The sequence below is a fragment of the Hippoglossus stenolepis genome, chromosome 24 (genome assembly GCF_022539355.2).
Source record: "Hippoglossus stenolepis isolate QCI-W04-F060 chromosome 24, HSTE1.2, whole genome shotgun sequence".
NCBI classification, from domain to species: Eukaryota; Metazoa; Chordata; class Actinopteri; order Pleuronectiformes; family Pleuronectidae; genus Hippoglossus; species Hippoglossus stenolepis.
In genome coordinates, this window is record NC_061506.1 from 6,175,941 (window position 1) to 6,191,166 (window position 15,226).

At 44.7% G+C, this 15,226-nt stretch overlaps 1 protein-coding gene across 4 annotated transcripts; it reads left to right on the plus strand.

The window, feature by feature from the left end:
- The first annotated feature begins 118 nt into the window (after positions 1-118).
- Positions 119-13,505, plus strand: LOC118103527 (calcipressin-1). Of its 4 annotated transcripts, none has more exons than XM_035150574.2 (6): positions 119-351; positions 642-802; positions 10,422-10,595; positions 10,716-10,875; positions 10,967-11,139; positions 13,299-13,505. In XM_035150574.2, the coding sequence occupies exons 2-6, from the start codon at positions 680-682 to the stop codon at positions 13,314-13,316; spliced, it is 648 nt and encodes a 215-aa protein (XP_035006465.1). In that variant the 5' UTR covers positions 119-351; positions 642-679; the 3' UTR covers positions 13,317-13,505. The 4 variants fall into 4 exon arrangements, with proteins under 4 accessions (XP_035006465.1, XP_035006464.1, XP_035006466.1 ...); XM_035150573.2 differs by having other exon boundaries at positions 120-497; XM_035150575.2 differs by having other exon boundaries at positions 121-497; positions 10,967-13,505.
- The last annotated feature ends 1,721 nt before the right edge of the window (positions 13,506-15,226 follow it).

Consider the following 15,226-nt stretch of genomic DNA (forward strand, 5'->3'; position numbering starts at 1 on the left):
TTTGTTTGTTTGTTGTTTGCATGTATTTCCGAAGACCAAACACTTCCTCCAGCCTAGTAGGTGGCGGTATTGCACCTTTTAACGTTAGGTGCCAACCACCATTAAAACAACAAAAAGAAGTAGAAGAAGCTGCTGCTGCTGGCCTGACGTCATCTCCCTGATCCTGTGCGTCATGCTAACCAAATTACCCCAGGAGGTTTATTTATAGTTAATACCAAAGAATATCTGAGTGTTTCGGTTTGAGACAACACCTCCTGCCGAGCGACCACCTCCACCCAGAGCCACGCGGCAGGAGAAATCCGCGGGATATCGGGCGTCCAGCTCGTTCAGCGGCGTTATTCCAGCTTCCTGGTTAGCATAACGTCCCAGCTAGCCCAGCTTAGTGCAGCTTGTGAGCTAATACACCGAGAGCCGCTTTGAAGCTTTGGGCTCCGTTAGCTGTTTGGATGGAAACATCGTAAACTGGGCTGCGTTAACATGAAATAACCACTTTATTGGTGCGTAGAACACTCAATTGAAGTAGCGTGAGCCACTACGTCAGCTTTTGACACTTAGAAAGTCATTGATGGGGGGGGGGACGTTAGCTTGCTAGCTAACTTTTTGTGTGTGGATTTCTGATTTGCGGCTCCTGTGTTTTCCAGACAAGAGAACACACAAGAGAAAACCACCGGGAGTCGAGATGCAGCGGTCGAAGAAGGGCGGCGCGGAGGAGGCGACGGTAGATGTGAAGTTCACAGATTTGCCAAACGCCCTGATCGCCTGCAGAGTGCCGGAGGACCTGTTCGGGGAAGGCATCCTCAAGGTAAGAGCTAAATGCTGTGTAGCACTTTGTTAGGCTCACCGTTCACTAACATGTTATTGTGTTGCGTTAGTGTAGCCGATGATAGCCGAGTGTAAGAGTGGTGCTCTCGGATTCATTACGCATTTATTACAATAGTCTGTTGTGTTATTTTGCAAAGAAACGCTTGATCGTCATTTCTTTCATGGAGTCTGGTGAGCTGCTGTGCACGCCCACACACACGTCCTGTATCTCTCTTTGAGTGACAGCTGCAGTCACCCTTTGGCCAGTCTTTCAAGATCTTCCAACCATCTGTTCCCTTTCTGTTGAAAGGATTTGGGTATTGGATCATCCCAACCATATTTCAACCAAACACAGGTCTTGCAAAATCATCCCGAATCCCGATGGATCATAGACGGAACTGATCATAGATCAAATTGTGTGTGGTTGCTCTCGGATGTTTAATTTGAACTTGAAGGTGTCCATCTCAATGCACCGTTGTAGTCCAAGGGGCTCGTTCAATTGGCAGCTTGTCTCGGTCTAGATCCAACTCCTTTAAGTTCTTGGATCTGTGTTCTTCTGGAATTACCGATAGCACCTCATGACTGTTGCTGATCCACTTTGTGAGATTGAAACCTCCAGAACAGAAAGTGTCTGTACTTCCTGGATCCAGAAACACACAAGTTTGAATGATTTTGTTTCACTTTGTACACTTAACATTGACATGTAAGACAACTTTGCATGATATGGGCTTATCGCAATCCTTGCTCATGTGTCCTATGCGCAGGCAACCAAAGCAAACTCCTTTCTCCTTCAGGAAGTCCAGTTTTCCCCGATGAGTTTGTTTTCTTAATTGTAGACAATGCTCCAATGTGTGTCCATTGGTAAAGTACAGACAGGAAACAATGTCTAAGATTGTAGGTGTGATACTTTGTGTTGTTTCTGGTTCAATAGACATAAAGACAGCAGGTTTCTTTTGAACTGCTCCAACTTTGCCTTGTTGCTTCTTTTATTTATACCAGCTCGAGTCTCCTGGATGTCGCCAAAGATTGGATCAGAAAGGATTTTGACTTGGTACTCAATGAACTTGATAACAGATCTGCGACCTTGGGTTTCAGAGATGTCACATGCAGTCACTCTCCATTTCTCTCCGAGCTTGTAAGGAAGTTTCTGCATTATTGTTTTCATGTTTGCAGGCACATTGAGTTCATCTAAATACTGCAGTTCCTCCATGGCGTTGCAACATTCTCGTAGAAACAATGCAGAGGCCTGTAGCCCTTTACTATCTTCTGCCTTAACAGCAGGCCATCCAATGATTTTGTCCACAGAGGCAGCTGTGACCTTTAATTTCCAAGGAGGTCTCTGGCCACAGCATAACCTCTTTCTGGAGCCATGTGTTGGCAGCTGCTCACCAGATCTCTAGGCTGCCCCCTAGTGAATTGCTCCAGATAGTACAAACAATCTCCTCTGTTGTCGAATGTGCCTTTGGAACACCGCCATGATATGAGGCATTTAACTCTGATCATTTTGCTGTCGATGCTGCCATTTCAGTTTCAAGTTGCTCTTTTTTCCTTCTTAGTTGCTCCACTTGCTCCTCCAAGGTGTGTTTTTCCTGTAGCGCTGCAGCCAGTGCCATGAGTGCAGCCCCTTCTGCTTGAAGTCGTGCAGATGATGTCGTAGACTTGCTGCCTATTGAGACGTTCCTTTTGCTGTCCTGAGGCTCCACATTTACTTACCATGGTTGCTGAGTAATTGTTCTGTCCAGTTTCCAAATAAAAGAGAGCAGAACCACTTGTACTCTTGATAAATGTATTTTCCAAAAACATACACAAACAAATCAACCTTTTCCTTTGCATCCATTCCCACACGGTCAAAACTGTTTGCTGCTTACCTTCAGCCAACACCTGGGTCAGATAACCCCACTGATTATATACACCTCTTTCCTGGCTGACAGCGGCACTACTCCCCCAAGTGGTGGGAGGCAAAACAAAACAAAACAACAACAATATTGAGATTTCTTTTCAGTCATTCAGACCACTAGATGGAGGTAATAGTTAAAACACACACACTGTTATGTCAACAAAACACTTCAGTCGTGAGTTGCTTAAAAGCTGAACTTCCTAAAGTTTAATTTTATTCAATTCAAACAACTTTATTAATCCCACTGTGGGCATTTCATGATCGATAGTGGATTTAAAAAATATCAGGATTCAAGACTGGAGAACAAAAGTCAGACAGTGGGAAAAACAACTCTACCCTTTCTTTGTTTCTGGTTTCTTGGTTTGCACTAAATATAATGTTTCTTGCCAAGCTGTCGCCCAACAAAAGCCACCGTAACAGTCACGGCTCATCTGTGGGATCCTGTGGGAACACGACAGCCCGTTAAACACATACTTAACCGATTGCTGGTACACACAGGCATTTTGCCAGACATATGCATGCAGGGGGGTTGTGAGATGAGCCAGGTGGAGTCTGCTGACGTTGATGGAAAAGGAAAAACAACGAGGTGAAGAGAGGAGATGTTTTCTTCCTTCATTTATTCCAGGATCCTGCTGCTTTTCCACGGGGCATTGGCAAAGTTTTGAAGGTCAGCTGATGTATCATATGGCAGAATATTCCACTGAGGTGTGTGTGACTGCCCATGGAATTTGTGAAAACACAAACGGTTGTACTTAAATGTTGGGTGAGAGGGATGGAATAAGATAAGATGGCTAACTGTAGCTGTTTGTCGAGCAGAGAGTGCAGAGGCAGATTCCAAAAATGGTGTCACTGTCCAAATGCATACAGACCTGACCTGACAAATATTAAATATAATGATTTAGTTTAACTGCACTGTTCTTTTATATATTGGTATAAACCTACTGGACTTAAAGCTGAGACATGGCACTTTAAGTTATACTTTATTACAAAACGACTGTGCTGAAGCTCAGAACCTGAAAAACTCTGATAATACTCATGGTCTGGACTTTGTCTTTCAGCTGAGAAGTAACAAGAAATGGCAGAAATGACATATGATGTCACACATTCAGTAATTCAATTCCCCTTTTTTATAAACCTACATACATTGTATAGGCACTTTACAGAGTGAGTTTAAAGAGAACAGAGTCCGGGTGGGCATCTTTTATTCAATCACTGTCAGAGTGGTTATTATAATGATGATAATTATATATATATATATATATAGCAGAGGAAGTCTGAGAATATATTGTCCGGAGAGAGAAGAACATTTTAGGTCCGTTAACAGAAAGTATGGAATATATTTTCCAGTGTGATGTGCAAGTTAAACTGGTTTCAGCTCAGAGCCGCCAGTATTAATAAACCAGCATGGAAGAACAGATTCAGGTCAGGGAAAACTCTGATGCAGGTCTGGAAAGTCAGGCAAATTTCCGGGACTTTTCCAGCCGGACGCACCCTGTTGCAGCTGTGGATGTAGTCACCAAGACGAGAGATGTAATCAAATTCCAATCTCAGACTTATTATTCTGATTTTAATCAGGACAGTGAGTGAGAGTGTGTGTGATGAAATGTGTGATCACAGTTCTCAGCACAGTGAATATCAGCATTAGTCGACAGTCTTACACAACAGGATAAACGGGTTAAACAAAGATAGATGTGAATCATGTTTCCAACCACCCTGATGACAAGTATGTAAACGAACCCTTACCAGGTAACCCACATGGGACAAGGAAGTTTCGGCCCAAATGGAAAATCGGAATGTTTTGCTGGACAAGCGCTGACTCAGCGTTTGCATTATCTAGATCTGCTGTTGTTTTTCTCCATAAGTTCAGTGACACAGAGGCAGAGCTGGAACAGGCACCGATGTGTCACTGTGCTGCAGGCGCTCGGTTCCTGCTCAGATATGGGATTTTGTTCAAGCCACAAGGAAGGAGCCTGTCACAGGAGTCAGGCCTGTGTAACCTTGATGAGACCGGGCTTTGTGTCAGGACAGTGGTTGGGGTTTAAAAATAAAGATGGTGTAGCTGGAATTTTAATTGGGGAGACAAAGACATAGAAACTGACAACGCTGAGGGGGGCATCAGCCACAGTTAAACTTGATTTGGTCCAAAAGTTATAAGATGAATGTTGCCAGATGCAGCTGGAGTGGCTTGATTTCAGAAAGACAACCATCACTGCAGAGCTCCATCAATCTGACTGTGAGAAACATGAGTCATCAAATAAGTTAACGCTCGATGGTAATCAGTGTGATCCACCATCTTGCTGCTATTTCAGTTATATTCAGTATTTTTTATTTGCCAGTGTGGGCGAAGCTGTGGCTCCCACCAGTATCAACCATCGCCTCGGCGTTGGAAAGAAGAGCATGATGCAATAACAATGTAGCAGCTGGCTGGTAACACAACACTGTCCAGTATGTGGTAAGCATTCGAGATTTGTTCGTGTGTGCACTGTGCATGTGCACACCTGTCTTTATGTGTGTGTGGGGGGGGGGGGGGGGGTGTTGCCTGTCTGTCAAGTGAGGGAATGGAAAAAATAGGAAGATGAAAAAAAAACACAGCGTGATGGAAAAAATGCAGGACATGCGCGCTCTCTCTCACACTCACACACTCTCACACACACACACTCTCTCTCTCACACACACACACACACACACACACACACACACACACACACACACACACACACACACACACACACACACACACACACACACACACACACACACACACACACACACACACACACACCAGGGTGAGGTTGAGGTCTGGAGATGATTAGCACCTTCCACACACTTACTCACATGGTAATGTTTAACATCAACAAACAGCACTTACATGAGAGCATCAGTTTCACTGTCAGGAGGCTCATCAACATTACACCACTTTACTTTCCACACACACATTTTCCATTCAGCACACACATACACACACACATACACACAGGACAGTGCTTTTAGTCAATTCACTGTGTATTAACACCGCGCTCAGGGGCCTTAGTGATCCTGAACAGAACGTCTACACGTTGGTCTAATAGCAAAGGATAGACTCGTTCCAGCCAGACAACCTGCCAGGTGTCACTGCCTGTACATGGATGAGATTTACTCAAGCGTCTAAATAGCCACGGAGACTGTTAGGTCACCGCAGTCTGTGTTAGCCGCCACCTCATGGCCAGAAGGTCCCAGGGTCAACTCCCCTGAGGTCCCTTTGTCTTTGTGTGTCTTGTCCAGGATTCCTCCAGTTGCTCCAGTTTCCACCAACAGGTCAAGGAGCAGGCAGCTTCGTCCTCTGAAGTGTCTGCTCGTGCGAATTTGAGTGTTCAGACTGAAAACAGACCCGTGTAAACAGAACACAAAGGCATTGTGCTGATGTCGATGTGTTGCTACAGGAACCAGTGAAATAAGACTCATCAGCAATTAAAAAAACTAGAATTTATACAATGTATTTAAAAAGCCTTGCAGTGAAATGTCATATCCAGGAAAGCATGTCCGGGTTTAGTTGGAAGCTTTATGCCTCAAAGGCTCCTCCACAACGAGGAGGAGGTCCCCGCGGAAGCTGATCTTTAAAGGCCGAAGGGGAGAAGGTTTCCGTGTGAACAGAAGTTGAACACGGGCGGCTGCTGCTCAGGAGGTAGAGAGGGTCGTTCCATTAAGTAGAAAGTTGGTGGTTTGATCCCAGGCTCACCCTGTAAAGTGCTTTCAATGGTCTATAAGACGGAAAGTGCTCTATAATACAGTCCATTTACGATTTATATATAGGTATATGGTATACTATACTGAATCTGCCAGTCTACTAGAGAAGCTTTAGAGGATTTTGAGTTATTTATCTCAAACTGCCTGTGATGCAGCCTCAAGATGAACCTCTGACTGAAACATGCATTATCTGTTTTCCTTAAGAGGACTCCTTAAAAGCCTGCTTTCATTTTGATTGGCTGAACAGCCGCAAGCCTGCCAAGGGGCAACAAAATAAAAAGCTCCATCCACGCGACCTCCCTCTAACAAAATATCTCCGTGCAGACGAGAACTCAGAATCCATCAATCTGTCAATAAAAGAAGTGGAAGGCGGTCGAATGGAAAAACATGTATATATATCTCAATATTTCATTTAAATGTATAGGAAATGATGTGCAAGATATACCATAAAGGACTTGTGGTTAGATCCACCCCATGACATCTTCTAATGGGCCAACAATTCACAGACCACATGCTAATCCAAGATTAATACATGCCAGATGCCTTTCTAGTGCCGTTAATTGAATAATTAATGTTCCGCTAAGTGTGAGCATAAAAGCTTTTATCTCCTCCAGATGTTAAATGTCGGACTTTGTAGAGGATCAGACGCAACAAACCGGAACGTGTCGCTGTCCTGCTCGCGACCACGAAGTTCTCCAACACAGGTGCAAGTGTTGGCTGTGTTTTTCCAACTGCACCCACACACACACACACACTTTCCCTCCACTTCAAGCTCTCTGCTATTAATACCTCATAAAAGCATGTTATCAAACTGCATACTTTCCATGAGCAGCAGCGCGCTCGCCTCTTGCTTTGTATCCCTTCATCCCTCCATCCTACATTCTTCCTACCAGCCGTCTCTTTCTCTCCCTTTGTCTGTTTGCTGCTGCTCTCTCTCTCTCTCTCTCCCCCTTTCTGTCTTGCTCTCTCTGCCTCATTCATATTTACTGAGGTTGACATGTTTCCACATCTTGCCCCGTGCACTCAGCAGTCAGGTGATGAGGCTCTGTGGGAAACCGGGAGGTGAAAGGCTCATTGTCACATAGTTTCCGTTCAAACAAAGGATTTTTTTGTCTTGAGATGAAATGCAACAGAAAGCGGATCAGGGCTTTTTGTTTGCTCAATAGTGATGTCATTATTTTCCAGTCTCTCTCTCTCCACACACACACACACACACACACACACACACACACACACACACACACACACACACACACACACACACACACACACACACACACACACACACACACACACACACACACACACACACACACACACACACACACAGGCCCTCTTTATGTCTGATTAGTCAGCATTAGCTTGTATCTATCAGTCGAGCGATAGGATGGAAAAAAAAAAGTACCAGACTGTCCCTCCCCTTTCCACAGGCGATTGGCTTGCCATGAAAGAACGGCTGAATGACACAGGAAGAGGAGGGGATGGGATTGTGGGTAATGCGTCATCGACTGGCAGGGGCTCATTTAAGCGGCTGTGTAGCAGGAGGAGAGAGAGAGAGAGAGAGAGAGAGGCTGAGCTCAGTAGAGACTGAGTGACATTTCCAGCTCTCCACACCCAAATCTCTGGAAAATTCCTCCAGTTTGCAGGCGGCTGCAGAGCTCGCTCCCCGAGGCCGACTGACAGACACAGGATTTTGCCTATTTTTTGCGAGTGTTGCAGCAGATGACTAGATAACCTTGGAATGTGGGTTAGGAGGCTCTGTGTTGATTGAGGTTTGAATGCAGGGGTAGTGTGTCTCGCAACGTTTCCCTTGTGACGTCAAAAGAAGACGAACATTTTTACGGATACAAAAGAAGATCCATGTGCAGGGAGCCAGAGGTGGACAAGAGCTGAGCTGTTTCCTGTTGGGGAGCATCTGTTACTTCCTGCTTGTCTGTCACCCTGGGGAAGGCAACGCTCCACCGATTCCCCCCCTCCTCTTCATCATCATCACCCCCATCGCCCTCACCGCCGTTGAAGTCCGTCTCAGCGTCCCGTTGCACTCTGACCTCAGGCATCAGGTGGAAACGGCTTCGGCTCCTGGGATCGCCCATCATGCACATCAAGACCACGAAGTGTAACCGCTTCTGCTTGGTCGCCTCCGTGACTAACCAGGAAGTGTTCAGTCGTCCTGAGGCGCAGGTAAGAGAGCGGTCAAGCTTGAAATGAATCATCATTGAATCGGTGCTGTTTTTATGGCTCAGCCCTCGATATAATGCGATTGACCTGCACCAGAATCATGTCACAAGTTCTGAAGAGCACGTCATGTTTTCCTTGAACCTAGTTCCTTTCAGTGTCAAAAGGCCCGCAGCTATTTTCGTTTTCAATCAATCGTATCAAAACTCATCCAGATTTTATTCCAACAGGATTGTACAGTGGCTCGTTGAAGGTTATTTGCCATTTTGAGTCATGTGCTTGATTCAGACTCAGCTCCATGCTCACATAATACGCAAAGTCCGAAAAACGACTGAATCAGCAGTCATCATGTGAAGTAATGGTCGAGGTGTCATAGGTATTCACATTTAAATAGGTCGGATACAATTACACTACTCATGTTGAATTACTCTGTCATGTACTGTGAATTGCTGTGGAGACTCTGCAGGGAGCGTCTATAAAGATTGTGGCGAGGGGTTGGGATAATGAGGGACCTGACCTCCTAAGGCCACACTTTGTTCTTCTTCCTCCTTTGATTCGTCCATGACTCAGTGCACAAGTCCACGCTCGGTGATTGCTCTTGTGTTGCAGTGCAGTGGGCACAGCATGCTGACTGATGACTGTAGGAGGCAACACTATTTTTATCCACATCCTCGAACTGTGACGACTGAAACACCACTTATCATTTTAAGTCCGCTTATTGGACAAATTCAGCTAAAACAGTCCTGCTGATAAAGGTTCTAATTATATAATGTTACACTGACATGTTGTTTTTCTTTGATAAAAATATATCGTTTTTTTTTTTTTATTATAGATTGAATGTCCACCCGAGTCTAAAGTTTCTCCACACAAAACACAAACCTCGATACTTTTTCTAGGTGTTTTAGGTCCAGACAACATTTCAGCTGCTCTCGATTTGCAGCTATCAGCATAAATTAAAAAGCCGATAGCTGTGGCATATCGGTCAATATGTTCCACCTATTTGCTCTCCACATGAACTGTTTACCAGCAGGCAATCCAAGTCTGCTCACACATGATTGGTCAATCTAGAAACTGAAACCAGAAGGCTGCCAGCCCCTAAAGATTCTATATTTTCACACAAACAGCCAATCTTTCTCCAAACTCGTATGACTGGATGCAGCGAAAGAGTCACAGGAGCTGAAGTGAAGCTGTGAAGCACTTAACCAGCAGTTGTGTGGCTGCGCTGGGCAGACGTGATGATACTGTGGGAACCGAGCATCATGACTGGGCTCCACTACAGCTCATCCCTTTGTCTTGTTGTGTGCACCCTGACTGCTTTTGATTGGTAGTTGATGAAATAGTGGTATGGGGTGCGTCCTCTTGGAGCCAAGGTCACTTTTCAAGTACATTTTTTTTTCTCTTAATTAGCTTCTGTAGCTATTGTTCATTTAAAAGTGAGGAGAGACACACACACACACACACACACACACACACACACACACACACACACACACACACACACACACACACACACACACACACACACACACACACACACACACAGAGGCTGTCTTGAGCAAAGCGAGGCGTCAGATATAGCGGCTGGTAGAAGAGGCTATTTTTATCATTTTTATTCCGAGCGGCTTCAAGTGCCAGAGCTGTGTTCATGGCGGCCTGTGGCTGGCAGTGCTCAGTATTTTTAGATAAGAGGAGAAAAAAGAGCTCAAGGGAATAAATTGAGTGGAAGTAGAGGAGGAGGATGCAGAAGCTGGTCTCAATATCCTGATTTCGATGGTCACTTCTGTTCTCACCCCCTCCCTCCACCTTTTCTGTCTCCCCCCCACAGGGCAGCTTTGAGGCCTTGTTCCGTTCGTTCGACCCAGAAGTGCAGTTCCAGTACTTCAGGTCTTTCCGGCGGGTCAGGATCAGTTTCAGTGATGCTCTGGCTGCAGCGGAGGCCAGACTGCGGCTGCATAAGACTGACTTCAGTGGCAAAGAGATGAGACTCTACTTTGCCCAGGTAACGTCTCTGAAAAGCATCTTTTTCCTCCAACTGCATCGAGTTCACAGTTCCTGGGTGTCATTCTGTTTATTTGAGAACTGGGACCCAAAACTCAAATCTGTCCCCTTTGTCCTGTAGTCTGTCCACATAGGGAGTCCTCGGCTGGAGCCTCCAAAGCCAGATAAGCAGTTCCTGATCTCCCCCCCGGCCTCCCCTCCCGTCGGCTGGGAGCAGTCTCAAGACGCTATGCCCGTCGTCAACTACGACCTGCTGTGTGCCATCTCAAAGCTCGGACCAGGTATGGTGCATCACACAATGTGACAGAGCTGCGATGCTTTTACTGTCCCACATCTCTCACCGAGCCTTTTCTTCCCCCGTGCGATTCCCAGGGGACAAATATGAGCTCCACACCGCCACGCCCACCACCCCCAGCGTGGTCGTCCACGTCTGCGAGGACGAGCGCGGCGACAGCTCGGCCCCCGACGACAGCGACCAGGACGACAAGCCCCGCCCCCAGCGGCCCAAGATCATCCAGACGCGGCGTCCCGACTACAGCCCCGAGGTCAAGCAGTGAGCGACGGCACGGGGGGGCAGCAGTGTGATGACTGTAACATTCCATCCTGATGAGACTGGTCAAGAGCTGAACTCACTCTCTGAGCTTTGAGGGTTTGGCGCCCGTGGGTGCTGAGACGTCCCGTAGACAAGCATTTCATAAGAAGGAGAGAAAACATAATGTGGAATGCTGCATTCATGTCCCATGGGAAAGACAGGAGATATGAACTACATAGTTTGTGTAGCCATCAGTTGATATGTACTGTGTGAATTTGCGTTTTTTTGGAGATGGAACTGTAGGAAATGATGTATACCACTTTTTTTTATTTTTTTTATTGTAGTGTTGCCGGAGACTTTGCTGGAGGTTTGGTTTGTGGTGATGTTTTTGTGAGATGAAGCTGGTCAGGTGAAAATAAAGTCTGTGCAAGAGCCTCGAAGCGGATGTTGGATGTTATTCCCACACGACATGAATGCAGCATCATTCTGGGAAAATCATGTTTGCGTTTTTTGCTCATCTAAAGTTTGGGATGTGACGAGCGGACAGAAAATGATCCGGCTGTCGAAGTCGAGGATCTAAACTTAACTCACCGCTGGCATGTGCTTTTTTTTTTCAGTTCCCCTTCGGTTTGCGTGCTCATTAGCTCCAAGGTCACGTCGGCGCCGCAGCTCCCTGTTACTCTTAACCGTTGTTAGATGTGTCGGCGCCTCCTCGGCTGTTGTGCGGCGGACGAGGAGCCCGGTGGAGGCTCGCCTTCCTCGCACTCAGACAGGCTTACACTAAAAACATGGCTCCTTTAAAAACGACAGTGTTCCCGTAACGATGTCCAACAGTGTTATTTGTGGATTCTTTCCATTCTCTGCGTCTGTGGTTTGCGTGTAGATTAGCGAAGAATTGTTCAAATCCAGTGGCTTTACGCAGCGGTTTTTAAAATTTTTTTGGAATGTAGTTTTAACGCCAAGCCCGTCGCCCGAGGGAAAACTATTGTATCTCGTTGTTTTGAAAAAGAAGAAAAAATAGGGCTAACGTCTTTTTAATTTTTTTGTGTGTGTTCACCTGGGCAAAATAATATTCAGACAATGTGTGAGAAAATCAAAGTGCAGCACAGTGACTCCGGGCCCAGCTCAGCTCTCAGCCTCTTCTTGTGGGTCCTCACTTGATCACAGTGCTCGTTAGTGTGTGTGTGTGTGTGTGTGTGGCTTCTAGTCAATGTCTCACTGTATTCACACAAGCTGTCTGCATGTTAAAACCAACATTTGTGGGCAAATACGCACCAGAAGCATGTTCTGTGTGTGTGCGGCTGTTACTTTGTTCACTGTTGTCCAAACCGCTCTCTTTCATGTCAGAGGTGTGTCCGCGGGAAACACTCACTTCTTTCACTCACCGTGTAGAAAGTAAAACCCTGCAACATGAGTTTTGGTTTTTTTTAAGGAAGCCCCAGTATAAACAGACGCCTGTTTGTGTGTCACCACTAAAACACATTCTATACTGGAATGAAATATTGGAGGTTGAAAGCAGCATCTTCATTATTATATCATCAAGAGGCTCTGGGTCGTAGAGAGGATCTAAATTAGAAGGAACCCATGTTTTTTATGCTTTTCTTTGACAGGGACGGTGAAGACAGACGAGGACTTTCAGGTCTATAATGTCTTTTTAAGGCCTTGTCACTTTATACTGTGGTTGCATTTTAATAAATACTACATTTATAGAGTATACACACAGAGTAAGAGTTACTGGCGTTTCCTTAGGGGCCTCTGTTAGGGTCTGTTCACATCTGCACCAATATATAAATATATATATTAATGCTGCTGACACAAACTCCTCACCAATAATAATAATAATAATAACCTTTTACATGTGTCTAGCACCTTTCAAATCACAGTTACAAGGCGCTTTATAAATACAAATACAAAAATAAAGAGGTTACGACATATTATCCTAATAATTTGTGTTGAAGAGGCTCCAGCATATTTTACAGTGAAAGAACTAAACGCGTCAATTTACCAGAATAAGGAGAATCAACTGTAAACATGTCGTCTTGGCTCGAACGTGCTTTGTTTATCATTTTGATCTCATAACGATTTACATAATCTACCAACTTGCGAGTGTGAATTAAAAAACGGACGGCTGTTGTTTTTTCTGTCTGTTTCTTTCCGACGATCTTCATTCAGGGTGAAGGCAGAATGTGAGCTTGTGGAAGCAGCACTGTGAAACACGACGGCACTGCCAGCCAGTCCGACAGCTCATCTGTCCCACGCTGTTGCATAAGGCTCTGTCAAGTTTGGCTACTTTTGTACTACTGGTATTTTGAGTTGATTTGTATCCAAGAGGAAATAACATTACTGAGTTACCATTAAATAAAAGATTTTACCATTGAAGTTGGTGCGTCTGGTATCGTGTTTTCCACTCAAGTTCACCTTACTGGGTTATATTGTGCCTTTCGACCGTGTGTCAATGTAAATATAGAAATATTAATTTAAAACCCATTGCGTTAAACTTCATATTTCAGTGCCATTGGGGGAATATTCTCCTCAGATGCTTTGCCACCAGGCAGTTTGCCCTCTGTGTCCAAAAAACGAGCGTCAGCACCCTCTGCTGTTTGGAAAGAGAGGTTACATCACCCTGTGTTCATAGGCAATCCCATAGTAGGGGAAATACTTAAATAATAATTTATGAAGTGATTATTCTAAAGATCAGCCTTTCATGTGAGTGATTAGATAAGAGTAGGACTGCGTGGCCCGAGCGTTCATTCACCATCTCTTTATTGTTTGCACACATTGATATTACAGTATACTATCATTATATCATACATATATAGGACTAAAGATCCACGACATATCAAAAGTAAAAGGATGAAAAAAAGATTTTAGAGTTAAGAAAATAAAGTCACAAAGTATCAATAAGATCAGCCTGAAACCAAAATCATTTCTCTCAGGAGAAATATTGTTCACTGTCACCATGACAACAATTACAGTACAAAGAATCCATAGATTAGACTGGGGGCTGTAATGGACCAGCAGAGTTAAGGAAAAACTGTAATAGAGAAATGAAACAGAAAATGTATGCGGCCGTATTTAGTGTGAACGCAAGTATCTGAAACCTGAACGTGTGAACTAATGAGATTAAAAGTAAACGATAATGTGCTAGAAGAGGATTCAAAGCTTTTGAGATGAATCTGAGAATCCAGAAATGAGATATACCTCAGTTCGGACTTTATTTAAATCAAACTCTTCTAATCTCTCGCGTATTTTTGTTGTGTCAGAATTGATTGGATTCAGCTTTAAAAAGGTCCAGTGTGTAAGATTCAGGTGAAAAGGATCTATTGGCAGAAACTGAATATTAAATAATCCTAGTGATGTTTCCACAGGTGTGTTTCATCTAAATTGTATAAATTGTTGTTTTCTTTACCCTAGAATTGGCACTTTAACATAGGGAGCTGGTCCTCTCTACGGAGGCCGCCATGTTTTTTACAGTAGCCCAGACAGGACAAACTAAACCTTTTGACTTTTTATGACAACTGAAGGCTACCACAGGTTCTCCTTCATGTTTGGAAGGGGAGGGTGAGACGAGGCGTATTCAGCTGCAACATGCAACTTCACCACTAGATGTCACTAAACACTACACACTGAACCTTTAATCCTCCTCCGACGTTACGGATTTCTTTAAGCCTGTGAGTTTCCATTACAGCTGGCCTGAGTTCAACAAGCTGACGAGTTTGGACGGAAGCTCCACTTGTCTGCTTTGCTGCGACTCCTGTTGTGAACACGGTCCAACACCAGAGCTGTGTTGAACGCACCTCGTGTTGTGTTAATCTATGGCAGAACGGGCACACTGGCACTTTGATGGCTAATCACACACTATCACTTGGGGGTTAACAGATAAGGCACGAGCATGCACACACACAGACACACACACACACAGAGAGACACATTGTCAAATAATAAAACTGTACCTCCAAGTTGTCAAATTTTAACGAGTTGTTTTGGGTTCATCTTGTTTTTTTTGCTTGTTTTTTCAAATCATACAAATCACACACAAAAAAGAACATAGTTTGTCTTTCTCATGCACTCACACACACACACACACACTCACACACACC

What these genes read in the sequence shown, in the direction of transcription:
- LOC118103527 (XM_035150574.2), top strand. Translation starts at nt 680, where the DNA reads ATGCAGCGGTCGAAGAAGGGCGGCGCGGAGGAGGCGACGGTAGATGTG. An exon ending in TGAGACTCTACTTTGCCCAG is followed by an intron (nt 10,596 to 10,715) that starts GTAACGTCTCTG and finishes TTTGTCCTGTAG; the next exon opens with TCTGTCCACATAGGGAGTCC. An exon ending in CATCTCAAAGCTCGGACCAG is followed by an intron (nt 10,876 to 10,966) that starts GTATGGTGCATC and finishes TGCGATTCCCAG; the next exon opens with GGGACAAATATGAGCTCCAC.